The sequence below is a fragment of the Myotis yumanensis genome, unplaced genomic scaffold, assembly GCF_028538775.1.
Source record: "Myotis yumanensis isolate MYYU_CA2020_CCGP unplaced genomic scaffold, mMyoYum1.0.hap1 SCAF_18, whole genome shotgun sequence".
Lineage (NCBI taxonomy): Eukaryota > Metazoa > Chordata > Mammalia > Chiroptera > Vespertilionidae > Myotis > Myotis yumanensis.
The window spans coordinates 35,273,651-35,299,840 of NW_027223769.1; the positions used below are offsets into that span (position 1 = coordinate 35,273,651).

The 26,190-nt window shown below is 51.8% G+C and overlaps 1 protein-coding gene across 1 annotated transcript; it reads left to right on the top strand.

Moving 5' to 3' along the window:
- Positions 1–241: 241 nt before the first annotated feature.
- Positions 242–24,922, top strand: LOC138997126 (liver carboxylesterase 1-like). Its single transcript, XM_070398579.1, has 14 exons — positions 242–1,212; positions 5,383–5,587; positions 7,297–7,441; positions 8,704–8,837; positions 11,551–11,704; positions 13,152–13,256; positions 15,269–15,373; positions 17,967–18,005; positions 19,969–20,109; positions 21,541–21,621; positions 21,847–21,994; positions 23,179–23,310; positions 24,228–24,300; positions 24,566–24,922. Exons 1-14 carry the CDS (start codon positions 1,161–1,163, stop codon positions 24,747–24,749), a joined length of 1,698 nt encoding a protein of 565 aa, XP_070254680.1. The 5' UTR covers positions 242–1,160; the 3' UTR covers positions 24,750–24,922.
- Positions 24,923–26,190: the final 1,268 nt, after the last annotated feature.

Here is a 26,190-nt window from a genome sequence, read left to right on the forward strand (position 1 = left end):
GTGTGCGTGTGTGTGTGTGTGTGTGTGTGTGTGGAGGTGGGGGTGGTGATTAGAAATAGCCTCTGCTTAGAGGACAACCCAGATTGTCTCATTTGGGTAAAAATATGGGTGCTTTTTATTCGGGTGTGCTTCATGACCCGTGTTTTTTTTCCCCCCTAGATCCATGGTCGGCAAACTGTGGCTCTCAAGCCACATGCGGCTCTTTGGCCCCTTGTGTGTGGCTCTTCCTAAGCCTTAGGAGCACCCTAATTAAGTTAATAACAATGTACCTACCTATATAGTTTAAGTTTAAAAAATTTGGCTCTCAAAAGAAATTTCAGTCGTTGTACTGTTGATATTTGGCTCTGTTGACTAATGAGTTTGCCGACCACTGCCCTAGAGAGAAGATAGGAACCCTACCTCAGGGTAATCTTTTTTCTTTTTAATATTTTTTATCCTCACCCAAGGATTTCTTTGTATTCATATTTAAAGAGAGTGGAAGAGAGAGGGAGAGACAAAAATATTGATGTGAGAGAAACACACCGATTGGTTGCCCCCTGCCTCTGAGCCTGACTGGAGGTACCTGAGTATGTGCCCTTGACCAGAGTCAAACCTGGGACCCTTCACTCTGCAGGATGACCCTCCATCCTCTGAGCCAAACTGGCTCGGGCCAGGGCAATCTTTATAGAAGCAGTTACCTCTGGGGACTGACCTCCCCCCCAGCACACACACACCACATGGGAAGCTAAGAGATTTGTCCTAAATTCCCCAGTTGAGCAGCTGTGGGGCTGAGAGTTGCTCACAAAGTTTGCAGCCTTGTTCTGAGACCACCGCCTCCTCTTGTCTGCTGCCTTGGGAAGCTCACTGCCTGCTCAGGTTGAAGTGTCCAAGGGAGAAACCCTTATGTAACAAGTTGTTTGACAATCAGGTAACCTGAGAGCTGTGTCCAGGCTGTTTAGGGGAAAGAGGGTCAACTCTGGGTGGGCGTGGCCTGGAGGCCCTGGCTGTGCCCTGAGCAGCCCTTTGGGAGACCAGGAGCTTCTGTGTTGCTTCCTGATGAGGCCATAGGGCGGCAGTGGGGCGGGAGCTGCTGACAGGGAGCTGAGGGGCAAAGTTCACAGCCCCTGGAGGCAGAGGAGCTTGCATGGAGACCTGTGGCCCTGGAGTGCTGTCCTCTCACAATGTGGTTCTTCGCTCTAGTCCTGGGCTCCCTGGCTGCTTGCACAGTTTGGGGTGAGTCCTTCTGAAATACAAATAGCGGGGGGAGAGGGCACATTTGGAAATTCGTGTCTGGTGTGAGGTGGGGGGGCTGCATACTGGGCAAACCCGTAACAGGTGCGGTTCCCAAACAGCGTGATGGGAGTGCCATCCCTGAGTCTGCAGCAGACCCAGGGTGAGGAGCCGTGGAGACAGACCACCGCTCACCTCACCCCTGTGGACGAGGACCTGCAGGAGCTTGTTTATTTCCCGTGCTTATTGGTCCAGATGTGGCCAAATCGTGGAGAGCGGCTTAGCAGCATATTAACATCGACTCCACGGGCGTGTGTGTCCTTAGGGCGCTTCCTTCTCTTAAATGTGTGATGATGGTACACCTCCCTGGGGACGGAGGGTCAGGGGGGTTCTCCTGAGGATGAAATGGGTTGATTCTTTGGGGATGGAGGAAGTGCCACGGAAGAATCCTTAAATAAAGGGTTTGTTTTAAAGTGTCCTGTTTTTATGGAAACTGCTGGAGGGCCAGCAGATCAGGAGCCACTTCATTGAGAAAATAGGTTGTTACTCCCAGTTTTCAAGAGGCAGAGGGGGCCTACCACCATGATTGCCACAAGGTGAAGCAGCGGGTAGGTCAGGAGATGGAGGAGGGAGGGAGTGGGGCAAGAATCTTGATGGTGGTTGCAGGTCAGGGCAAGCTATGCAAATAGCCAATTTCAGTGGTGGTTGGCAGGTAGGCAGGGATCTGGCCCTGGAGTGATGAGGGCAGGAAGATAGTGGCTGGGGCGTGGTAGCCCGAGAAAGAAGCTGTTGGGGGAGGGGGGCAAGGGTACAACTCTGGCATGCTAGAAGGGCAATTTGATGACTATCTCTAGGAATTGGTTCACTCTAAGGGGGCAGGGGCAGTCCCTCCAGAGTCAGCCATACCTGGGATGTCAGTCAATGTATCAGAACAGAAAATAAAAGACATGGTGAGGATTTGTTCTCTGGGATCGTTTCTCTTTCCTGGGTCTGGAGCTAAAACACAACTGAGGCCAAGATGTTGCGTTCCATTTGATTGAAAACTCTGTCTAAATAGTCCATTGAGCCACACTGGGGCGGCTCAGTTGGTTGAGTATTGTCCTGTGCACTGAAAGGTTGCAGGTTTGATACCCAGTCAGGGCACATACCTGGGTTGTGGGTTCAATCCCAGGTCAGGGCGTGTATAGGAGGCAACCGACTGATGTTTCTCACATTGATGTTTCCCTTCTTTCCTTCCTCCCTCCCTCCCTTCCTTTCTCCAAACATGTTGTCAGGTGAGGATTGAAAAAATTGAATCAGTAGTCAATTGAACCAGGACCTTGTTCCTAAGACTGCTGGATGCTGACCAGTAGTTCTGTGTGCTACATCAAGCATGTCCAACTCACAGCCAACCGGTCACGAGTTTGACATGCTTGGGCTACATGATTAAGCAAGGGAGAGGGAAGTTGAGCGAGTCAGGGTGCTGAGTAAGGCCAGTTAGAATCAAAGGAGGGGAAAAAAAATAAAGGCCAGCCTTAGCCCTTTGGCTCAGTGGATAGAGCATCGGCCTGTGAACTGAAGGATCCTGGATTTGATCCCAGTCAAGGGCACATGCCCAGGTTGCAAGCTCGATCCTCATTGAAGGGCATGCAGGAGGCAGCTGATCAAAGATTCTCTCTAATCATTGATGTTTCTCTCTCCCTTCCTCTCTGAAATCAATAAAAATATATTGAAATATATTTTTAAAAAAATAAAGGCCAGATTAAAGAAAATAAACTTTCTGCATTGTTATACTATGTCTGGCTCCTGGACCCACAGTGCATGGCCATCGCTACCCTGACAGCCCAGGCGCCATCTGGACTTAATTTCTTTCTGGTGGCATGCACTCAGAGAGGCCAGGGACTGAGTGTCAGTGCAGAGTAGGAAAGGAGCCAAGTTAGGAGTGGAGCATTCCCTCACTGCTGCCACCTCCTGGCAAGGCCATCCCGTTTCCCTCTTTAGAAAGCCCATTCTTGGCTGCCTCCATTTCCTCCGTGGTTTCTCATCTGTAAAATGGGCAAATTACTGCCTACCAGGCAAGGCTCTGGGGAAGATTCAGTGCACCAGGATGCCCATCTGATACACAGGAAATGCCCAACATGAAAACATGACCTATAACATACATGGGAACGGCCACTGTTACCATTACTGTGTAGTCTCCCAACCCAACCACCCTCTTTTTCACCCTGGCCAATTGGGCTACTGGGCTCTTCATGTCTCTTGAAGGTTATCATTGACTTCATAAAGGCCAGGTTCTTATCAAGTCTGGTTTCTTCTCAGACGTCATCCTCCTTCCCCTCTTTGAAGCACTCTGTACGCGTGGCACCCATTCTCCCTTGGCCTCCACGCTGCTCACCTCTACCCTGCACCCGCCACAGTGTCCACCTCCCTACACTCAGATGGTCCTCAGTCCACTGTGCTTTCTCTGCAGCTTTTTCTCTTCTCTCTTTCACTGGCCTCCTCAGATACGTCACACACATCCGTGGTTTGCACCTTCACCTTCAAGGAGATGATTCTACTCGGCCCGCTCACCTGGCCTCCTCCGATCTTGAAGGGCTCACTTCCTGTGGTGTCCTCTCACCCAGTATTTCATTGACTTCTCCCCTGCACCTGTCTGAAACGGAACTCGGGGTCGGAGCAGCTCTTTCATCTTCTTTCCCATCTGTGTCCCCCACATTTGATCAGGAGCCACGCCCTTCTGCAACATTCCTCATAGACATCACTGTATTTATTCATAAAAATCCTGCTAATTTACAATGGAATCTATGCTCAGTGCAGAAAACTTCGAAAACGCATAGAAAAAACATCACCTGCAGCGACACCACTCCCTGATAGCTTGAGGCTCACGCTTCCAAGGAAGTCCGTCTCGATGCCCATTGTAATCATTAGCCACCACAACCAAGGAGAACAACCTAAACGGCCCACTAATATGCGATTGGCTATTCATGACCAGAGAGGTGGGTGCTGTGTGTAACATGCGTTTGCATAACAGTGTCTCCAGTGTCACTGGGGAGTTTTCTAAATCCGGATTTGATTTACTCTTTTTGTTGTTGTTGCTGTTGTTCTGACCACACTCTTTGAGGGAGATGTTGGCCTTTTGTCAGACCTGCAGGGGAGCCATTGGAGGCTGAGAGGCTAGGAACCATTTCCAAAGGGGAATGTTTGAACTCACTGCAGCTGCAGGGATGGGCAAGAGGAGATGGGAGGAAGGGCCCATCCTGGCTGCGAGTTCAGGAGGGTCCATGGCAGGTAGAACCAGGGCTGATACAGAGGCTGCAGGAGGTGAATTCAGCCCAGTGAGGACGGACTCTCTCCCCGCTCGGTGTCCCTGCTCAGAGCCACTATAACCTCGTCATGCCGACCGTGCTGCTCTCTCGTTCTCCAGAATATTCACGGCTGCTCTGCTCATGGACCCACTGTGTAAAGCCCAGACCCCTAGCCTAGCACCCGAGGCCCAGGCAGACATGAAGCTTCTCATTCCAGGATAATTTTCCACTCCCCTTAGATCGCTCTGGCCCAATGAGTCATTCTCTCTTCTTTGGGCAGGTCTTGCCTTGTGGTGTCTCTCCCCCCACGCCCACCCCGCCTGTTCCATCTCCCCTTGTTCAGTCTTCCCCACAAGTCCTAGCACCAAGAGCACTGCCTCCATGAGGCCTCCAATCAGAAGGCCTTGCTCCCTCTTCTGCTCCTGTAACACCTAATGGATACCTCTCTCATGACACCCACCCCTTCCTTCTTCCTTCCCAGCAGTAGGGTCCAGTGTGTATGTGGCTCATTCCCCCTGCCAGGTCCAGGCTGCTAAGAAGAGGGGCTGCCTCCTGCTCCCCGTTTCCTCCTGCAGCTCAGCACCAGCACCTCAATGGAAAATGGTTTCCAGAGGCTCCTAAGCATGGAAACCATATGTCCTGTCCACGCCCAGCAGCTCTCCTTGCATTGATGTTGTACTTGATGCTGTGATTCCTCCAATTCCCACGGGCTCCTTAGGACCCTATGAGTTAGGAAGGCCGGTTCACCTCCTCTCTTTTTGACGTAAGAAGAAATGGAGGCCTAGGAGTTGAGGGGGCTCTTTCAGGGTCACCTGGGGCAAGACCCACCTGGAGTCCAGTTCCAACCTCTCACCGCAGGCATGTCCTCACTTCCTCTCCACGCCCACAGGGCACCCACCTTCCCCCCCTGTGGTGGACACCGTGCAGGGCCAGGTCCTGGGGGAGTTTGTCAGCCTAGAAGGCTTTGCACAGCCCGTGGCCGTTTTCCTGGGAGTCCCCTTTGCCAAGCCGCCGCTCGGACCCCTGAGGTTTGCTCCTCCACAGCCTGCAGAGCCATGGACCTTCGTGAAGAACACCACCTCCTACCCTCCTATGTAAGTGTTGGCATCTTTTAGTGGAACGTTTGCCTCAAAGGCATGCGGGCAAGCACCAAGGCACGCCTCTGAGTGCCTTCTTCATTGTTCTGGATCCTTAAGATACGGTAGATCCTTAAAAACATTCGAGCCCAGCCCGGGTTGCTCAGTGGTGGAGCATCAACCTATGAACCAGGAAGTCTCGGTTTGATTCCGGGTCAGGGCACATGCCCAAATTGCGGGCTCGATCCCCAGTATGGGGTGTGCAGGAGGCACCCAATCCATGATTCTCTCTCATCCTTGATGTTTCTATCTTTCTCTTCCTCTTCCCTCCTCTCTGAAATCAATTAAAATATAGTTATAAACAACAACAAATTCCAGAGCTCCCACAGCATGCTAGCACCCTTTATCCAACAAGTATTTATTGAGCACCTACTGTGTGCCAGGCATGTTCTAGGTTCCTGGGCTCCATTAGTGAAGGAAACAGATATTCCTACCTTCATGGAGCTTGTGTTCCAGCTGTGAGAGATAGTTGATAAACAATATTCAAATTAATACATACATTATGTAATATGTTAGAACTAGAGGCCCGGTGCATGAAAATTCGTGCACTGGGAAGAGGTGTCCCTCAGTCACTGCCGGCCTCTGGCCCTCCTCAGCCTTCGCAGCCACTGCAGCTTTGTTTGGAAGGACATCGGGAAGATGTCCGTTCTATCGGGTCTATTAGCATATTACCCTTTTATTAGTATAGATAGGATAGTAAGTGCTTTGGAAAAAATTTTTGTTTAAATTAAGCTGCTACCCTAACTGGTTTCACTTAGTTGATAGAGCGTTGGACTGTGGACTGTAAGGTCCCAGGTTTGATTCCAGTCAAGGCATGTACCTTGGTTGCGGGCACATCTCCAGTGGGAGGTGTGCAAGAGGCAGCTGATGGATATTTCTAACTCTCTATCCCTCTCCCTTCCTCTCTGTAAAAGATCAATAAAATATATTTTTTTAAAAATTAAGCAGCTGATGGGGATCAGAGGTACAGACTCTATTTATTCTCCTGACTTGGACTTTGCTATATTTGGAGAGTGGGGTGAGCCAGGAGGTGTGTGGGTGGGAGTGCTTTGGGGTGTGGACCTGGCAAGTTCTCAGTTCCCAGGTGTGTCTAGTTACCTGGTCACAAGGAGTAGTGAATGCCTGACTCCCTGGGAGGACTCACCAATTGTCATATTGTCACCAAAGGTCACCTCGGAAACCAGGGGCTGCAGCAGTTCTCCTGATGTTGCCCTGCAAATATTTCACCCCTGACCTGTCACGGGCCCCACACATCTGCTGCCATTTGAGTGAATGGGAGTCTCCTGTGGACTCGACCACCTGGGTTACCTAGTGGAGGCGCACAGCCCCACTGCACCCTCCATGGGAGCCCAGCCCAGAGCCAGTCTGCGTTCAGGGTGTCAGGATGACCATCGACCAGGCGGGCAGTAGCTAGGCAGCCTCCTGTCCTTGACCTGGTGCATCCGAAATTGCCAGGACGAGGAGAGGAGCCAGGCCTTCTCGCTATACATGATGCTGGGAGGCTTTAGTGAGCCCCAGGACCCCCGCTCATGGCTTCCTACCCACCCAACGTCTTCTCTCTGCTAAGAGCAGCTTTGCACAGGCACAGAGCTCCCAGGCCACGGCTCTGTGCACAGCTCTGGCTGAACCTGAGTATATCTCTCTCCCCCTCCCCCCACCTCCCCAAGGTGCTCCCAAGATGCCACGTCAGCCCAGGTACTCTCGAAGCTCTTTACGAACAGAAAGGCGAACATTCCTCTCAAGTTCTCCGAAGACTGCCTTTACCTAAACATCTACACTCCCGCAGACTTGAAGAAGAAGAGCAGGCTGCCGGTAAGGTGTGCGTTCCAGAACGGAGGGATCTCCTGGTGTGGACTAGGGAGGAGGAAGGCAGCGTGATGGGGGGAGTGTCCCAGCCACGGCTATTTCCGGGGCCCCGGGCTTCCTTTGCTCACCCTGGCCAGGCCACGTGACCCCAAGAAACACATATTTTCCATCCCTCAGTTTCCCCCGGCGATAGTCATGGTGCCTCCAGGGGACTTCGCTGTACATCTATAACATATCGTCAGTTCTTTCCACGTTCTCTCATGCGAACAGAGGGACAAGCGTGACTACTGATAGTTGCAAGGTTAGGCATCTGATTACCAGAGAAGCTAAGGCATGCTTTCCAGTCAAGTTAGAGCTTGAAGGAACCTCACCGAGAAGGCAACACCCCAACCCTCCCTTTACAGACAGAGAATCAGGGAAGGCGAGGCCACCCAGTTGGGTTGGCAGGACCAGGGCAAGGGTTCTCTGAAAAATGGAGCAAATGGGTGGTGTTTGTCAGCCGCAAAGATGCTGCTCTGACCAGTGTCCCAGGGTGGCACAGAGGAGTGGAGGCAGAGTCGGGGGAGTCCAAGAAGCCGTGTCCTTAGTCTTTGTCTTTGCCTCAATATCTGAATGTTCTTGGCTAATTTCCCTTCCTCATTGTCTTTGGCTGGGGCACTGTCCCAGTGAGTCAACATTTCCTCAATACGCAGAGGCCAAGAGAGGGGCAGCCAGAAGGTGGGGGTAGGTCTGCTGGGGGCAGTCCCTGGGGTGCAGAGGGAGGGATGTGAGCAAGAGATACCACTGGGGGCATGGATGCTCCTAGAGATAGTCATTCACACACATGAGAGGACTTTAATTCACCGGAAAAGAGCTGACTAATGATGCTGAAATCCAATTGCACAGAGCAAAACCGCTCCAGCCGCGGCCAGGCAGAGTTGCTGAGAGGATGAGGGGCCCAGGCATGAGGATGATGGGAGTGTTTGGGGGAAGATGACCCCGTTGGCCTTGGCCGTTCCCAAGATGCTGTTCTCAGCATGAAGAGCCTTGGGAGCAGGCAGCACTGGGGCTGGAGAGACAGACAGGGGCAGCCAGGTGCATGGGTGGGGGTGGCCTGGCCCCAGCTGGGGGAGTGGGGAGGAGAGCGATTGCCTGCCCCACGTTTGCTGGGGGCTGATGAGCTTCAGAGAACAGCCTCCTTGAGTCCTGATCAACCAGACAACCCTTGGAGGTCCTTCCCAGCTCTGCTTCCTATCTGTGACCTGTGTGGTTGCTTCCTTCCTGTCCAGGTGATGGTGTGGATCCATGGAGGAGGTCTGGTGGTGGGCGGGGCATCAACCTATGACGGACTGCCCCTCTCTGCCCATGAAAACGTGGTGGTGGTGATCATTCAGTACCGCCTGGGCATCTGGGGATTCTTCAGGTAAGATATTGGACTCCGCACAGCACAGGGGCCCCTGAAGAGAGGGTGGCAGGACCCAGCTCTGGTCATGTCATGTCAGTTCCCCAGAAAGGTGTCCAAATCCCATCATAATTGGGCTCCACACACCGTCTCATTTCCCAACCACACTTGTCCACCTGCTTCTGAGCTTTTGCTTGTCCTGTTCCCTTTGCCTGGAATGCCTGTTCTACTTGATCCACTCCTGTGCATCCCATAAGGCCCAACTCAAACGTTCCCGCCTCTGAAATGCTCACCTCCTTTTGACCTGTGCTGCCACAGCACACGGCACACCTCTGGAATGACAGCAGTACAGCAGTTAGAGCGGCAGGTTCAACACCTCACCTCTCATGGGAAAGGAGGGAAGGGCAGACTTGGGCGGGAGCTCAATGAATGCTTCTTGGAGATGGAATCTGTGGCTGGAGCTGGGAGGTATCAAAGCATCTGATTCCAGAGGCCAACCTTCCCAGGTGGTATGTCAGGGTCACTTGCCCCGTTTGCTTCTGCATTTGGCTCATGCATGAATCAAGGCTAGAGTCTTCTCCATGGAATCTCCATGGAGACAGGAGCCAGGGTTCCTGAGAGCAGAGTTACTGGTAGGTTTTCTCCATGCACCGGCCCCAGGACCTTGGACCCTGCCATGGCTGATGGACAGGAGGTGGGGTGGACACTCACTGGAAAGACCTGTAGGGCTGGAGGAGGGTTATAGGGGAGTCATGTCCCAGCATGCAACACCTTCATTGAGAATCCTCATCTCTTTCACACCCGGCCCGTTTGTCTGCTCCCCGTTACATTAAAACTGCTCCATCAGCTCTCCACTCCTTCTTTCCTTCCAGTCTCTCCTCTCCCCACACCAGTCAGGTTTCTACTCAGACCTCGCCACTGGACTGTTCTTGTGGAGGAGGAGGTGTCCATTGACCCACCAGCTCTGGGCCCAACCTTGGCTGCATCCACACATGACCCCTCACACCTCTTTGAAGAACTTCCTTCTCTTGGCTGCATGTTCTGCATTCACACTTTTGTTCACTGGACCCTGGGGCCTTTGCACGTGCCAACTCTGTCACCTGGAATTCCTTTCTTTGGATATTTGCAAGGTTCTTGTGCTCGTTCATTCAGATCTCTACTCAGATGCGGCTGCCTCCCAGAGGCCTTCCCTAGACATCTGTTCTGAAATAAGACCCCACTGCCCCACCCCTGCCTTTTCCCTGACCCTGTTTTATTTACCCTGAGAGCATTTTCACTAACTGGTGTTATATTCTTACTAGTAGCCCGGTGCATGAAATTTGTGCACATTAAAAGGGAATTAATTGCCCTAACCCAGGGGTGGGCAAACTTTTTGACTCGAGGGCCACAATGGGTTCTTCAACTGGACTGGAGGGCCGAAACAAAAGCATGGATGGAGTGTGTGTGTGAACTAATATAAATTCAAAGTAAACATCATTACATAAAAGGGTACGGTCTTTTTTTTTTTTTTTAGTTTTATTCATTTCAAACGGGCCGGATCCAGCCCGTGGTCCATAGTTTGCCCACGGCTGCCTAACCGGTTTGGCTCAGTGGATAGAGCATCGGCCTGCGGACTCAAGGGTCTCGAGTTTGATTCTGGTCAAGGGCATGTACCTTGGTTGCAGGCACATCCCCAGTGTGGATTCAAGGACATGTACCTTGGTTGCGGGCACATCCCCAGCGGGGAGTGTGCAGGAGGCAGCTGATCGATGTTTCTCTCTCATCAGTGTTTCTAACTCTCTATTCTGTTGCCAACAATGGCTTTTTTTGGCTTCAGGGGTACTTTGTTCCAATAGTTGGTCTTTAAACATATTCTCTCCTCCCTGCTGTCAGGGGCCAGGGTGCAGGTGAATAGGATTGCTAGCTGGCAGGCCCCTGACAGCAAACTGGCCACCTGTTGATTCCGTGAGGAAAGGGGCTCCCTCCTCCCTGCTGTCAGGGTCCAGGGTGCAGGAGAATGGGGTTCCTGGCTGGCAGGCCACTGACAGCAAGCTATCCAACACTGGATTCTGTGAGGAATGGGGCTCCCTCCTTTCCACTGTCAGGGTCTGGTTTGAAGGTCGGCCATGCCCCCTGTTGGGCCAGACCCAGAGTTCTACCACGCCGTGGCCTCCACCTCAGCAGCCCAGGACTGACTGCTGCTGGGCACTCCTGTTACTCTGAGGGTGGGTTCTTCCCTCAGGCCACACGGGAAACAGCTGGGGAGGGCGCAGCCCTTGGCAAAAACCCAGATTTCAGTGGATCCATGCTCTGAGGGCGGGTTCCTGCCTCAAACCCCACCCTCACCGGAAACAGCTCCTGGAAACAGCTTGGGGGAGGGTGCAGCCATTGCCAAGACAGCCCCTGCAGGACTGACTTCCTTCAGCTTGGTTGCCAGACCCAGTCATGATGAACTTAACCCAGGGTTTTTATATAAGTAGATATGTACCTGTTTGTTTGTTGATGATCTGTAGTGTGAGCTCCGTGCAGTTAGAGATTTTGCCTATTTTGCTTCAGGCTCTTAGAACAGTGTTTGGCACATAGCAGATACTCAGTAAGTACATGCCAGGTGAATGAATGGAGAGCTAAACAGACAATGCTACACCTGTGAGTCTGGGCTGTGGAGGGCTCAACTAGAGCCCCCAGCCCAAGCTATGGTCCTGGGAATCCTGCCTTGATGACTCTACCTCCCCTCCCCCCATTCTCTTACCCACAGCACAGGGGATGAACACAGCCGGGGTAACTGGGGTCACTTAGACCAGCTGGCCGCGCTGCGCTGGGTCCAGGAGAACATTGCCAATTTTGGAGGGGACGCAGGCTCTGTGACCATCTTCGGAGCCTCCGCAGGAGCTGAAAGTGTCTCCGTTCTTGTAAGTGTTCCTGGCCCGATGTGGGTACAGATGGGCAACCTGGGAGACCCGCTGACCTTTATTAACAAGACCTGGGTTCAAGGCTGGCCCTACTCTGTACAGAGCAGACAGTGGAAAGCTAATGGCCCAACTCTCCCCTGGGAGCTCAGGACTCCGCTAGCATCCTGGGGCCATAATCATCTCCAGCCCCGGCCTGCAACATTCCTCCTGACTTGGTTGAGTTCCTAATCCCTTCTCCATGAGGACTCTCCTCACTTCTCCTGGGGAGCAGGGGTGGGTATAAATTATGAAGAAGAGGAGGCAGCTGTGAGAGTTGGGCCGAGTGTCTCTGTGTGGCCTTATGCCAGATCCACATGTCAGGAGGCCATGAGCACTCACTAAGAACAGGGGGTCTTGTGGTTTGTCCACGCCCACGAAGGAGGACAGCAGTCTCTGTGAACGCAGGAGGGAGCTGGGCTGGGGGAAGCAAGTGAGAGAGGGAGGGGAGGGGAGAGGGTGTAGAGGTGGGGATGGGACAGGGGACACAGACACACCTGGGAGCCTGGTGTGGGAGATGGGGCCAGAGAGGACACAGAGAGAACTAAGACGGAGAACCAGATGAGAAGGCGCTGGGAGCTGCCAGACCCCCTCCAGCTGCCTCACAGCTGATCAGAGTGTCTGTGCTGCTACCATATTTTAAAACACGTTTGCTTTCATAGTCAAATACTCAGAGGAAGCTTTAATATTTTGTGAAGTGGAGAAAGAGGAGAAGTACAGATAGGCTCAAAGAAGAAAAGCCGGTCACCTACAATGTTATTACCCAGGGATCGTCACCATGAACATGTTGACAGTTATTTTTCCAGTATTTTTTTTGATGACTCACCCTATCATCTATCTATCTATCTATCTATCTATCTATCATTTATCTATGATTTTTTAAATAAAAATTTTCCTTAACATTACAATCTAACATAAATATTTTCCTAATGATGATACACTCCCGTAATTTTATTTTTATAGTATTCCATGGTAAGAATTAAAAAGTAGCTTATTTACTCAATGTGATCCCACTTTCCCCATCATGAGCAGCACGGGCACCCCTAGACATCATCGTGTGCCTTCAGGATCACTTTCCTGAGGGTGAGTTCTTAGGAATGGAAATGTAGACTCAGAACTCTGTCTTGAAAGTGTTACCAGGAATTGCCAAACTCTCTTTCAGATGCTTTTGATGGTTAGAGTCGGCGCTTGCCACACACTTCCTATTGTGTTCTTCCCTCTGTGCCCTTGGCTCTTACCAGCTGAGGTTTTCTTACAAAAACAGGGCCTCAGGGTCAGCCTGGGGAACAGGCCAGGCGGGGCTCTGTTATGTCCACTGAGCCCAGGGGAATGGGCCAGGATGGAGCTAGGGAAGCTCTTGAAGACCCCTCCTCGTGAGCCTCAACTCTCTTCGTCTCCACTCCTCTCCCAGCTGTTATCTCCCCTGGCCAAGAATCTCTTCCACCGGGCCATCTCCCAGAGTGGTGTGTCCCTCATCTCTGCCCTGGTCAAGAAAGACACCAAGGCCACAGCTCAGGTAGGTCTCATGCTGGGCAGCCCTTACCGCCTTTGCTCTGCTCCCCTGGAGTCCTGGGGGGGGGGGGCGGGGGGGGTGGGCCCTGCATTGCCATGGGATTCAGCTGTCAGGCCCAGATCATCCCAGAAGAATGGCTGAGTGGAGGAGCAAGGAGACCCCTCACCCTCCCTTCCAGTTTTACTTGTGAACAAACTGGGCCAGAGAGCAGAGGCCCCTCACCGAGGTCAGCAGGAATCGGGGCAGAGCGGGAACTCAGGCTCCTGACTGGCCTGCCAGCACCGTCACTGTCCATGGACCACACTCCCCAGAGTGTGCATGGTGGGCTGCCGGGCTGAGCATGGGGAGTGGACTGTCACCATGTCTTGTCTCTCGGAGGGCCTAAGTTCTGGAGACCTCCTCCCCCACTGGCCACATATGGGCCTGGAGAGATATCTCCCTGAGGGGCCTTGTGACTACGGTGGGTTCCTGGAGAATTTATTCGTCAATTCATTTGTTGCCTCAACAAATAATTTTTAAAAATATACATATTTTTTATTGATGTCAGAGATGAAGAGAGAGAGAGAGAGAGAGAGAGAGATGGAAACATCAACGATGATAGAGAATTATTGATCGGCTACCTTCTGCAGGTCCCACACTGGGGATCGAGCCTACATCCCACGCATGTGACCTCCTGCTTCATAGGTGGACGCTCATCCACTGAGCCATGCGGGCCGGTCAACAAATAATTTTGATACAGCCGGACACCTAGCAGCCTTGTGCGGCTTCCATTCTAATAGAGGAGATGGATTAACGACTACATAATCACACAGTTACACCATGTCAGCCGTGACAGGAGCAGGAAGGAGAGTTACTTAATATCATGACAGAGTTCAGAAGGAGGCCTTAGTCCAGGGTGTAGGGGAAAGGCTCCCTGAAGAAACTGATCACTAATGTGAGATATCCAGGATGAGCATAACCTGCTTGGTGAGAAATGAATGTCTGAGAAAGCGGAAGCGACGTGTTCAAATGTCCTGTGGCAGGAGGAAGTGTCAGAGAGAGAGAGAGAGAGAGAGAGAGAGAGAGAGAGAGAGAGAGACTGATGATGCCAGAGCAGAAAGAGCAGAGGGAACCTGGAGTGAGCTAAGGTTGAGGACATTGGCAGGGGCCCTGCTGCCTGGGAACCCGGGGAGGACTTTGTCTTTATCTGGAGACTGTTAGGGATCCAAGGAAGGGAGCTCAAGGGGTGGGGGGGGGGGCGGGCCTTGCTGATGAGCGCCCACAGGGTCTGGTGTGGGAGCGTTTTAGTTGGGCTGTGAGAGTGGTTTCGTGGCTCAGTGGGGGCAGCCGCCAGGCTGAAAGGGGCTGGCTGGTAGAGAGGAGGGGAGGAAACGAAGAGGGTGAGAATTTCGAGGTTTTCCAGAACTCTTTGGTTGTAAACAACAAGTCCACCTGGCCAGGCTTAAGTCAGGAAAGGGGGGATTTATGGAGAGGAAACAGGTGGCAGAGATGGGGCAGGATTCTGCTGTCACACAGGAACTAGAAATTGGCCAAGGAAGAGAATTTAAGACTTTTTATTCTTCATAGCACCTTCCCCCAAGCTCCCCTTAATGTTCGCTCTCCATGCCCGCCATGGAAGAGCCTGCTTTCTTCTCTCTGTGTCAACTTCTCCTCTGGCCGCACTGTGCATGATTCACTAGATAGAGGCCAAAGGCTAGTAAGAGGATGAGCCGAGATTTGAAACTACACAGTGAGATTCTGGACGCCATGCCCTAAAGCCCACTCCAAGCTGCCCCTCTTCAGACATCCAGCGTTGAGATCCTTTGGCCCATTTTAAGAGAGAGAAGGATACTGGCACAGACGTGGCGGAATTGGCATGACTGAGGCCCAGGGCCCACGCCTGCTGGTCCAGAGAAATGCCTGCAATCCACTCCCACCCACCGGTGACTTTAGAAGTTGAGGTTGGGATGGAACATCGTCTGGTTGACAGGAGGGACACGGCTCTTTAATGCTGCTGGCCCCTGTGATTTCTGCAGCAAATTGCTACCTTTGCCGGCTGTCAAACCACCACCTCAGCGGTCATGGTGCACTGCCTGCGCCAGAAGTCGGAGGAGGAGCTCCTGGAGACTTCGCTGAAGATGGTAGGTGCCTCCCTTCTCATCCCACAAAGGGATGTTTACAACCATTCTGCTCTTTACAACCATCCATCCACCCCCCCCCCCACCCCCGCCCCTTCCAGTCCTCGGAACTTGGCCCCAGGCTTTATCATCTCAGCTGCCCCCTTGTCCCAGAAACACTGCCTGGGACAGGGTCTGTCCTCTCTGGAGTAATGGCACCCCTCAACCTAAATAGGGAATTTCTTTTCTTCTCTTTTATTATGAAATACCTGAAATGTTAGCAAAGTCAAAAACTAACATAATGATCAATAATCCTCCAGCTCGGTCAAAATGTACTGTAGTGCCATTCTTGTTTTCAGAGATATTTTTTAAAGAAATTAGACACTATTTACTCCTAGAGGTAACTACCATCCTGAATTTGGGGAAGGAGGATATCAAGAACAAAGATTTCAGAAAGGTTGTCAAAATGTTTCTTGGTTAATTTAGAAATGATCAGTTATAACCCAGTGGTGGCCCAAGGTTCTAGATTTTATCCTAGGCTAACCATCCATCCATTCATCATCTTATTATCTGTCTAACCCTCCACAAATATATCCAATTCATCAGTGTCCTTTTCTCATCCTAATATCAATCTATCCATAACTTTCATTTATCTATTATCAATCGCTCATGCATCATCCAGCCACCATATATCTTTACTTCACCATTCATCCCTCTAAAATCAATGATCCTTTTATCACGTATATACTAGTTATCACCCTTTTATCCACTCAACCATCCAGTGCACCCATATTCCATGTATTGACCAAATCCATCCCTTTATCCATTTATCACTCCATCCATCCATCACTCCATCCATTCATCCATCCATCCATCCATCCATCCATCCATTCATCCATCCATCCGCCAATGTGGCGAGAGTACAGAGAAGAGAATCATTCATTATAATCAGTAGGGATAACTCACAGAGAAGGTGACATTTGAGGACTGAATAGGGGCTATGGCATGGGTCATTACAGGGACAGACACCCAGAGAATAGAGCATCTAGGGCCAATGGGAACTCTTCCCTTTTTTCCAAAGAGGGGGTGAGTGTGAGCCCAAAAGTAACCTGAGTCCCTGCACTTGCTGTTTGGAACCTATGGGCTTCAGGAGACATTCCTGGGCACCCAGGGCAGGCCTCTTGCACGAAACTCCACTCCGTGTCTGTGGGTTGAACCCAGGGCAGCCTTAGGGCTTGGGTTCCGGTTTCTCTGACTCAAAAAAGGTGACCAGTGTTTTGAAGGAATTAAAACACAGCTGTTTCCTGATGCCTGGAAAGAGACACATTTATTCCACGTGGCACAAGAGGACCCAGCTTGTAAGGTTCCAAGGGGAGGACTGGTCACTTGGGGAAAACTCAGAGAACCCCTGTTACCCTTCTGAGACTTTCTGGGATCATGTGGAAGTCTTGCCATGTTTATCCACTCTCCCAACACACACACACACACACACACACACACGCACGCACGCACGCTCACACGCACGCATGCACAGCATAAACACCTGGCCTATAGAACTACAGCCTATAATGAAGGGACTCTACTGGTTAGCTTCTACCTACTTGTCAGACCTGTTAGCTACAGTATAGCATGACAACCAGCGCAATAGTGGTGAGCATACAAAGAGAGAAGCATGGGGTGGGGACCAGCCAGGCTGCAGCCCAGGAGAGGGACAAGCCACCTGATGGATATTCAAAAATATCTCTGAAAACAAGAATGGCACCATAGTACATTTTGGCCAAACTGGAGGGTTATTACACTACTAGAGGCCCGGTGCATGTAATTCGTACATGGGGGTTAGGGGGTCCCTCAGCCCAACCTGCAGTTTCTCCAATCCGGGAATTTCAGTGAGGGTATATGAGTGAGGACTTTCTGGTGCAAGATGGGAAAACTCTTTGCAAAGTGTCTTGAGCAGAAAAAGGAATGTGTTGTCACAGAATCTTTAAGTGACTGAAAAGCTCAGGAGTAGATGGCTTCAGGCATGGCTGGACCCAGACACACATCTATTATTTAGAATCTGTCTGTACCCCTCAAATTTACCTCTTAGCGTTGGTTTACTCTCAGGCAGGTTGGTCCCCTGAGGAGGTTCAAGGCAACAGCAGCACTCTAGTCTAGACATATATCGGATCTGCTTAGAAACCCCCTTTCCCTATAATTCTAGCAAGAGTTTTGGGGTAAAGTCCATTGTACTCACATGGGCACCATGCCAATCCATGAGCTAATCTCTGGTCAGGAAGATGGAGCACCCAGGTCTTCTATAGATGTCTGGACTCATGGAATGAGGATGAGGGAGGCCCCCTTGAAAAACTGGGGTGTTGTTGCCTGGGGAACAAGAAGGGGAAATGGATGGAGGGCAGTGCAGACACACACAACAGAAATCCTCGCCAGAGCTCCCCTCCCCCACCCACAGCTAGACCCTGAGCTCATGCCCAGGGGAGCCAATGCCCTGCCCACTTCCTCTTGGCCAGTCAGGGCGGCACCGGGAGGGAGAACCTGATGCCTTTGGCGGCCAGCTGACCAAGACCAGCCTTTCTCCCAGGAAGCCTCTCACACACATGCTCTGCCTTTGTTTTCACAGAATTTTTTGCGTCTTGATTTACATGGAGACCCCCGAGAGGTAAGGACTGTTGGTTTCTGGGTCACACGTTTCAAATCTTGACACCTTTAAGCTCCAGTTGAAGATGAATGAAAGACTTCTCCCTGTGGACGCATAGTAACTCCTTGTGTTTATATTGCTGAGGCCCAGAGAGGGGCAGTGACTTGCCTGGGTAACACAGCCAGGAGGACCAGATGTCAGACCACAACCTGTTCCTATGACTCCTGTCCAGTGCTCTTCGTCACTAACTCTGTGTCTCCTGGGCCCAGTCTACACCTCCCCTTCCTTCCTTCCTTCCTTCCTTCCTTCCTCCCTCCCTCCCTCCCTCCCTCCCTTCCTTCCTTCCTTCCTTCCTTCCTTCCTTCCTTCCTTCCTTCCTTGTAGTTTTTAAAAGAGATATAATTTTATTGATTTCTGAGAGGAACGGAGAGGGAGAGAGAGATAGAAGCATCAGTGATGAGAGACAATCATTGACCAGCTGCCTCCTGCATGCCCCACACTGGGGACAGAGCCTGCAACTCGGGCTTGTGTCCTGATTGGGAATTGAACTGTGACCTCCTGGTTCATAGCTCAACACTCAACCACTGAGCCAGGCTGGCTGGGCTCTACAGTTTTTTTTATTTTCATTTCCTGCTCCCAAAAATGCCCCAGGGGGAGAAGGCTGCACTAGAAACTCCCACCTGGGGAGAGGGAGGTAACTGCATCAGGGCTCTCAGGAGCCTGCAAGGAGGAGCCCAGATCTCCTGCGAGGCTGCAGGGCTGGTTAGCCACTGTGTGCAGGGTCACCAGGAAGAGAGCCAGGAGCCTCAGCCTGAGGACACTCCTCCCAGCCACGCAGGAAACTCCAACCACGTCCTCCCCTCTCCTTCCTCCTTTCCTCCCACATTCCAGAGGGCCACCAGGCTCCCATGCCTTTACCTCTGCAATGTCTCCCAGTCCTACCCCCTCTGCTTTCTCTCTGGGGACAGTAGCACTTACCCTAGAACAGTGGTTCTCAACATGTGGGTCCCGACCCCTTTGGGGTCAAACGACCCTTTCACAGGGGTCACCTAAGACCATCGTAAAAAACACACATATCATTACATATTGTTTTTGTGATTAATCACTATGCTTTAATTATGTTCAATTTGTAACAATGAAAATACATCCTGCATATCAAATATTTACTTTATGATTCATAACAGTAGTAAAATTACAGTTATGAGTAGCAACAAAAATAATTTTATGGTTGGGGGTCACCACAACATGAGGAACTGTATTAAAGAGTCGCGGCATTAGGAAGGTTGAGAACCACAGCCCTAGAAGGTGTCTTGAGGATTGAATGAAATGCATTCAGTCATTCAGCAAAGATTCCATTAGCACTGAGTACTGTGTGCCGGGGCCTGAGTTTTGAGCTGGGGGTGGGGGTGGGTGGATGTGGTGGAGGGATAGACCAGTGACACAGGCAAAGAAAGCAGACACAACCCCCGGCCCTCTAGGAGTGAGAGTGAGTACAGTAAACACATAAAATATGGAGTGTTTAATGATGGCTAGTGATTCGTAGAAAAGGAAACTGGGAACTGGGGATGGAGTTTGCTGGTGGTTTGAGTGTACACAGTGGGATTTGGGAGCCGTGGCTCAGGGTTCAGTAACTCGGAGGCCACAGTGGCTTTACGGAGCATAACCACTGTGAATAATGAGAATTGACTGTCATGAGAGACATACATATAGATAGACATATACTTCAAGCTGAAAGTTTTATATAAAACACAAATGTTAACATAATATTTTTACATATTTCAGTTTGAGGGAGATTCCCCCCCATCACCTGCCCACTGCTAATCTCCTGGGGTCAGAGACTTAGCTGCTTTGTTAGACCCTGAGCTCTGTGCCACGGCCCACAGGCACACAGGTGTGTGGTGCTGGCCGTGCTCAGATGAGCTGAGAGAAGGAGGTGGGTGTGAGCGGGGAGGGCAGCATGGACACTGTTATGTCCTCTTCCCAGAGCCAGTCCTTCCTGTCCTCTGTGGTTGATGGAGTGCTGCTGCCGAAGATGCCGGAGGAGCTTCTGGCTGAAAAAGAGCTCAACTCCGTTCCGTACATGGTCGGAATCAACCAGCAAGAGTTCGGCTGGATTCTTCCTTTGGTGAGCCTGTGTGGGCCTCTGAGACCTGCATCTGCCCCCATCCCACCAGCCTCCCCTCTCTGGTCACAGGATCTCTTCCTTCTCCAGACCTCCCTTCCCTTCTGGGTCCAGGGCAGCTGTTCCCTCTGCACAAGTTGACATTTCCATGGAAACCTTCCCTGGGATGGCCCAACAACCACCTGGGTGGTGAAGCTCTGGGGCCCCCTCTCCCAAACTCTGATTATCTCCAGTGTAAGAATCTTGGAATGCCAGTGCTGGTAGAGAGAATGATTGTGCATATGGAGAAACTGAGGCCTTGGAAGGAGGGGAGCTCAGGAGTAAGGCCTGGGGCCCTGCAGCCTCTCCCTTGGGCTTGATGCTTTCCAGTTTCTTTGTAAATCCCACGCATGCTCTTTGTCATCCAATTAGAAGGAATCAGTGGAGCTTCCTTCGTCTTGTGGTGAAATTGACTGCTAAATGTTAGGAAGGGCTTTTCCTTCTGTCAGAGATAAAGTCGGATACTAGTGGAAGTGGTAGGAAGAGGTTTCATTCAGTTATCTTACTGCAACAGGGGTAAGATCCAGTGTGAACTCCACTCAAACCCTGAAGTGCAAGCTTGCAGCTGTGTAAAGGCTGTCGTGCAGGGAGCGTGGGGGATGGCCATGAGACCAGGCCCCCTGGATTTGTGAAGTGGCACTTCTCTGGAGGAGAAGCACACCTCTCCTGTGTGTATGTCAGCAGGCAGGGGTGTCAGTTGCAGTGAGGTGCCCACTGAGGTTAGGGACCGGGAAAGAGAGCAGAGTTATCCCCTGCATGTCTGCATTTTGGAGGGAAAGCTCCCAGGTCCTTGAGCGACAGCTTGGGTGGTAGATGTACTGTTCTAAGGGCAGAGACAGGCTTTGGCTGGAACAAACAGTGCCTTCTCCTGGCAGCACAGAGCCTTCTCAGGGGGCTGGGATCAGTCACCCAGGGATCCAGCCTACGCTGCTGGGAGCAGAGTTAGAGTTTGGTCAAGGCTCTTAGAGCAGAGGTTTGGATGGGATGGTTATGTGCAGAGCTGTGGTGCACTCTAACCTGAGCCCAGTTTCAAAGGTTATGCCAAAGGACCTAAGTCATGATGTCAGGATGGGAGCTTCTTGGGTCATCTTAGATGCGTGGGGTATCTGTGAGATCTGTGTCGTCCCCCAGGGCTCTGTCCTTCAACACTAGCTTGCATTATATTGCAGAGGCCTGAATCGGCTTCTTTTAACATTTACTTCATTTCTTCAGTCTCCTTGAGTTTCTGGATATAAGTCCCTTTCATTCATTGGTTTTGCCCAGTTCATCAGAGTCCTTGCCCCTCAAGAAATGACAGGCTGTCTGCCAGCCTGCACCGGTTTGGTTGTTTGGTCCGTTTGGTTCTTCCCATTAGTTCCCAAATGAGTAACGACTGCTAACCCGGTGTTTTAACAGATGTTGGGTTACCCGATCTCTGAAGGCAAGCTGGACCAGAAGACGGCCTCGTCACTCTTATGGCAGTCCTACCCCGTCACTGTAAGGGTCTAGGGAATTCGCGGGATGGGCTGAGACCCAAGGAGGGACAGTGGATTGCCCCAGGTCACTGAGCAATTAAATGGCAGAATGAAGACTGGGGCCAGAGGGTTTTCTTCCCAAGTTGCCACTGGGGGAGGGAGGGTTTGCACAGCCTTGCTCACTGGCGGGAGAAGCCATGTCGCCTAATCAGGGTGGCAGTCCCTTTCACTCTTGGTTCCATTTCAGAACATCCCTGAGGCACTGATCCCAGCGGTCATTGAGAAGTATTTAGGAGGGACAGACGACCCTGTCAAAAAGAAAGACCGGTTCTTGGATTTGCTGGGAGATGTGGCATTTGGTGTCCCAGCTGTGACTGTGGCACGTGGGCACAGAGGTGAGTCCCAGAGATTGGACAGGACGGGACACCAAGCCCAGCCACTTCGCTGTCTGTCCTGCCCACCCCTCAGCATAGACAGGCCTCCGAGGCTGGTTCCATGTGGCCTGGGGTGGGGCGCTGTCCTGTTTTGGTTTCTGCTAGAAGTCGACTAAGAGAAAAGGATCCAAATGCTGCTAGTTTATTTGGAGGTGACCCATGGACACCAGGAGAGGAGTGGAGAAGTGGCTTGGGAAGGAGAGGGAGCCAGGCTTGCTGCACGGTCAAGCATGTATGCGCTGTGGGCCCTGGAGCCCGTGCTCTAGGGCCCAACAGAAGACGTGTCTCAGGGTCATCCTGAGCGACAAGGGAGCTGGGGTACTTAGCCTCCAGCTGCATGAATCGTTGGTTAAAGGCTGTTCCCAAGGGGTGGCTCCTTCCCTAGGGCTCCGGCCTGCTGTACGTAGGGACAGAGTGGTCACTGCTGGCCTAAGACCTCAGGCCAAGAGCTCCAGACGCTGGATGTGAAGCCGGGCTGGCATGCCCAGAAGTAGGGATATGGCGAGGCACCGACAGCATCTGCCACAGGCGCTCCTCAAATGGAGTGCTGGGGTGTGTGGGGCTGGATGGCTAATCTTGGAGATGTGTCTTGGAAGATTCCCAAGGTCAAAGCCAGTGGAGCTGTGGGAGGAGTGAAACCAAGCATAGGATCAGGAATGTTGTCTGGGACCAGCAAAGCCCAAAGGGGTGAGCAGTGGCAGGTGTGGGGGCAGGTGTTCTGGAGAGTTCCATATATGTGGTCAGTTCTCGTCCACCCCTGTGTGTGTTGCGTCTACCCTGGGACTTTCTGGCATTGACCCAGGGCTGTGTGGGTGGGGTGTGAGGTCAGCAATGGGTGAGCTCACCTAGAGAGGGGGTGTTCTTTTTGGGTCCTTCCTTTTCTAGGGTCCCCCTTCACCTAGTCTGCCAGCCAGGACCCTTTTCAGCATCTCAGTTCTCCATAATGCGGATCCCTCACGTGGAGGACACTGTCCAGCACACACCGCTGGCACTCACGTGGGCAGCTGCTGTTCATATTGTTGTTGTTTTGTGCTCAGGACCCAGGCGTGCCACTAATTCCCTGGGTGCTCAGGGACCCCGGAAGCCTTGACACCATGCAGGTGTGGAACGGGTGAAATGAACGTGCGTCAATCATGTCTTCTCAGATGCCGGCGCCCCCACCTACATGTATGAGTTTCGGTATTGCCCAAGTTTCTTGGCAGTCACGAGGCCTAAGACGGTGATAGGGGACCACGGGGATGAAATCTTCTCAGTCTTCGGGGTTCCATTTTTAAAAGGTGATGGCCCTTGGAGGTAGGGGGGTCTGGGGTCAAGACTCGGTTTGGTGGCCTTGGGCAGGTTTCTTCTTTTCTCTGAGTCTTCATTTCCCGAATTCACCGTGACAGGTTGAACGACAAAGGTCCCCCTCTCTCTTGCTCTGACGTGCACAGTGGGCATCAGTAAGACAGGGCCTGCTCACGGGCTAGAATGTCCCCAGTCAGGTCCCACTCACAAGGGTCTACCAGAATGTCAGAGTAAGGCTAGAATTATAAGGTGTTAACCTTGAGTCAGGGCTAACATACATCCCTCTGTATATCAACCCAACTATCTATCTATCTAAAGCTCATATTTTTAAAAACAATAATATGTTTAGGAATATGATCTTTTAGAGACACCCTTTCTCTAAAAGATCAGATTCCTAAATGTCTTTAATACCCTAACTATCAGCAGAAATGGACGACTTGTGTGTGACCCACCTCAGGCCTGTTTGGGACACACCAGTGCCATATCCTCACTGGATGACTTCTTAGGGTCATTGCACTTCTGTTATTTTTCAGATCCAATGAAAATGTGAGTGGGTGGCTGAGATCCAAAACACACCCAGAAGGACAATCCTGGGAGGCGGGTGGCTGTAGGGGAACCCTTGGGCGTGGCACTGCAACTCTGAAGAGGGAGGGTGGGGTGGGATGGGCGGGCAGAGCACACCAAGGTCTATGTGTTGACTGCAGCCCTGGGATGAGTCCTCCATCAGTACCTCCCCAGCTTCAAGTGCACACAGATGACCCAGTGTCCTCTTAATACACAGCTTTCACCCCTGTGGGTCTGGAGTCGGGGCTCAGATTCTGAATTTTCAACAAGCACTCAAGTTGTGTGGCTGCTGCCGGCCCACGACCACATGTGGAGTAGCAAAGACTTTTTCTCTTGTTCCCTCCAGATGGCGCCTCGGAAGAGGAGATCAAACTCAGCAAGATGATGATGAAATTCTGGGCCAACTTTGCTAGGAATGGGTGAGCAACCAGAGCAGGGCTGGGGAGGGGCAGGGCGTATCTGTTGGGAGGGGTAGCTTCTGACACTGATGGTCAAACTCCTGTCCCTGAGACCTGAGACATGAGAACTCTCAAAGGGACCGGCTTCCCCGGAGATGGAGGCATCTGAGTCTTTTTGGAGAAATAAAGCGGGTGGGAGAGGGAATGTCCCTGCAAATCTCTGGGAGTTGTTGGGACCACACAGTACCGATGGGGCTTTTCTATTTGATGTTTTTTCTGTTCCCAGGAACCCCAACGGGGAGGGGCTGCCCCATTGGCCCCTGTATGACCAGAAGGAAGGGTACCTGCAGATTGGGGTCCCCACCCAGGCAGCCCAGAAGCTGAAAGATGAGGAAGTGGCGTTCTTCACCGAGCTCCTTGCCCAGGACACAGCCAGGATGTCACCCCAAACAGAGCATATTGAGCTGTGAGGGGGAGGCCCATCCAGCCTCCACGATCTGGGGGAACTTAGGGGAAATTCTACAGAAGGTGTTTATGGCCAAAAAGGTACCTTAGTGTCTGGTGGGAGTGGGCAGAGACCACGAAGGGGGAGCTTCTACACCTGTAGCCTTAATTTTGGAAATAATGTTCTTTCAGTGACCAAGTCAGTGTCTGTGTCTTGGGTTGGAGTCTACCCCATCCTCCTGGTGGATGGTTGGGACAGTCACACTATCACTCATCAGGGGCTTCTCTTCTCTGCTCCATGGAGAAAGGTCTCAGGCAGAGTCACAGGTTCCCGTAGAGAGAAGCCAGCAGTGTGTGTATAGATGGGGGTCGGGGTGGGGGGGACGGGCAGTGAGCACAGAGGGGACATGAGCCAAGCATTGGCAGTGTCTCCTACCGAACTCAAGCTGGAAGAGCAGCAAGGTGGCCACTTGACCACCTCTACATGTGGACACAGGGAGGCCCAGAGAGGGCCAGAACCTGGCTCCCAGTCTCCCAGAGTCATTGTCTCAACTACTAGAGCCGAACTGAGGCCTCCTTCCCCTAAGATGGGGTTCTTTCGACCACATTGCCTGGCCATCCCCAGATGGACCCCCTCTGTGCGGGAAGCATACTGTCCTCTTGACCACACTCTACCACCTGTCCCTCTGCACCTGCTTACAGCTGCTTTCCATGCTCCCCAAGCTCTAGGGTATGAAACCATTTCTTTCAGACATACATTGCCCCTCATTCCGGGAGCCGGGAGAGGCCCAAGGCTTTGAGCAGAGGCATGGAGAGGGGATGCCCTTCGAGGACCCTCCATCTGGTGGTAGCCATCACACACAGCCCCCCGTGACAGATCCAACCTGTCCACAGCCCACATCTCCTCTCCGTCTTCTGACAAGCCAGGAGCAGGGAGGTGGTTGTATTTTTAGTCCTCACCGGAGGATATTTTTCTTTTTTTTTTTTTTTTTTTTGAGAGAATGGAAGTTAGAGGGGGAGAGAGAGTAACATCGATGTGAAAGTGACACATCAATTGGTTGCCTCCCACACGTGCCCTGACAAGGGCTGGAGATCAAGCCTGCAACAGAGGTACATGCCCTTGAGGGGAATCAAACCTAGGACTTTTCAGTCTATGGGCCCATGCTCTATGAACTGAGCCAAACTGCCTAGGGCAGGGAGGTTGGTTATCTTCATGAGATGGGGCTCAGTGGGAGGAATGCCCTCCCCAAGGTCACACAGCTGATACAGCTGAGTGTATCTGCAGGAACTGGAGTCTGTTTTCAGATCCTGGTGGCTGTAGCAATTCAGTCCTTGTGGCTGCCAGCTCAACTGTGCTCACCTGTACACTGGCACCAGGAATGGGAAGGAAGGTGTGTTAGCCAGTGACCAGAGGCTTGGCTGTTCGACCATGAGCTTCTCAGGGTCAGGACCAAGGTCAGATTCACT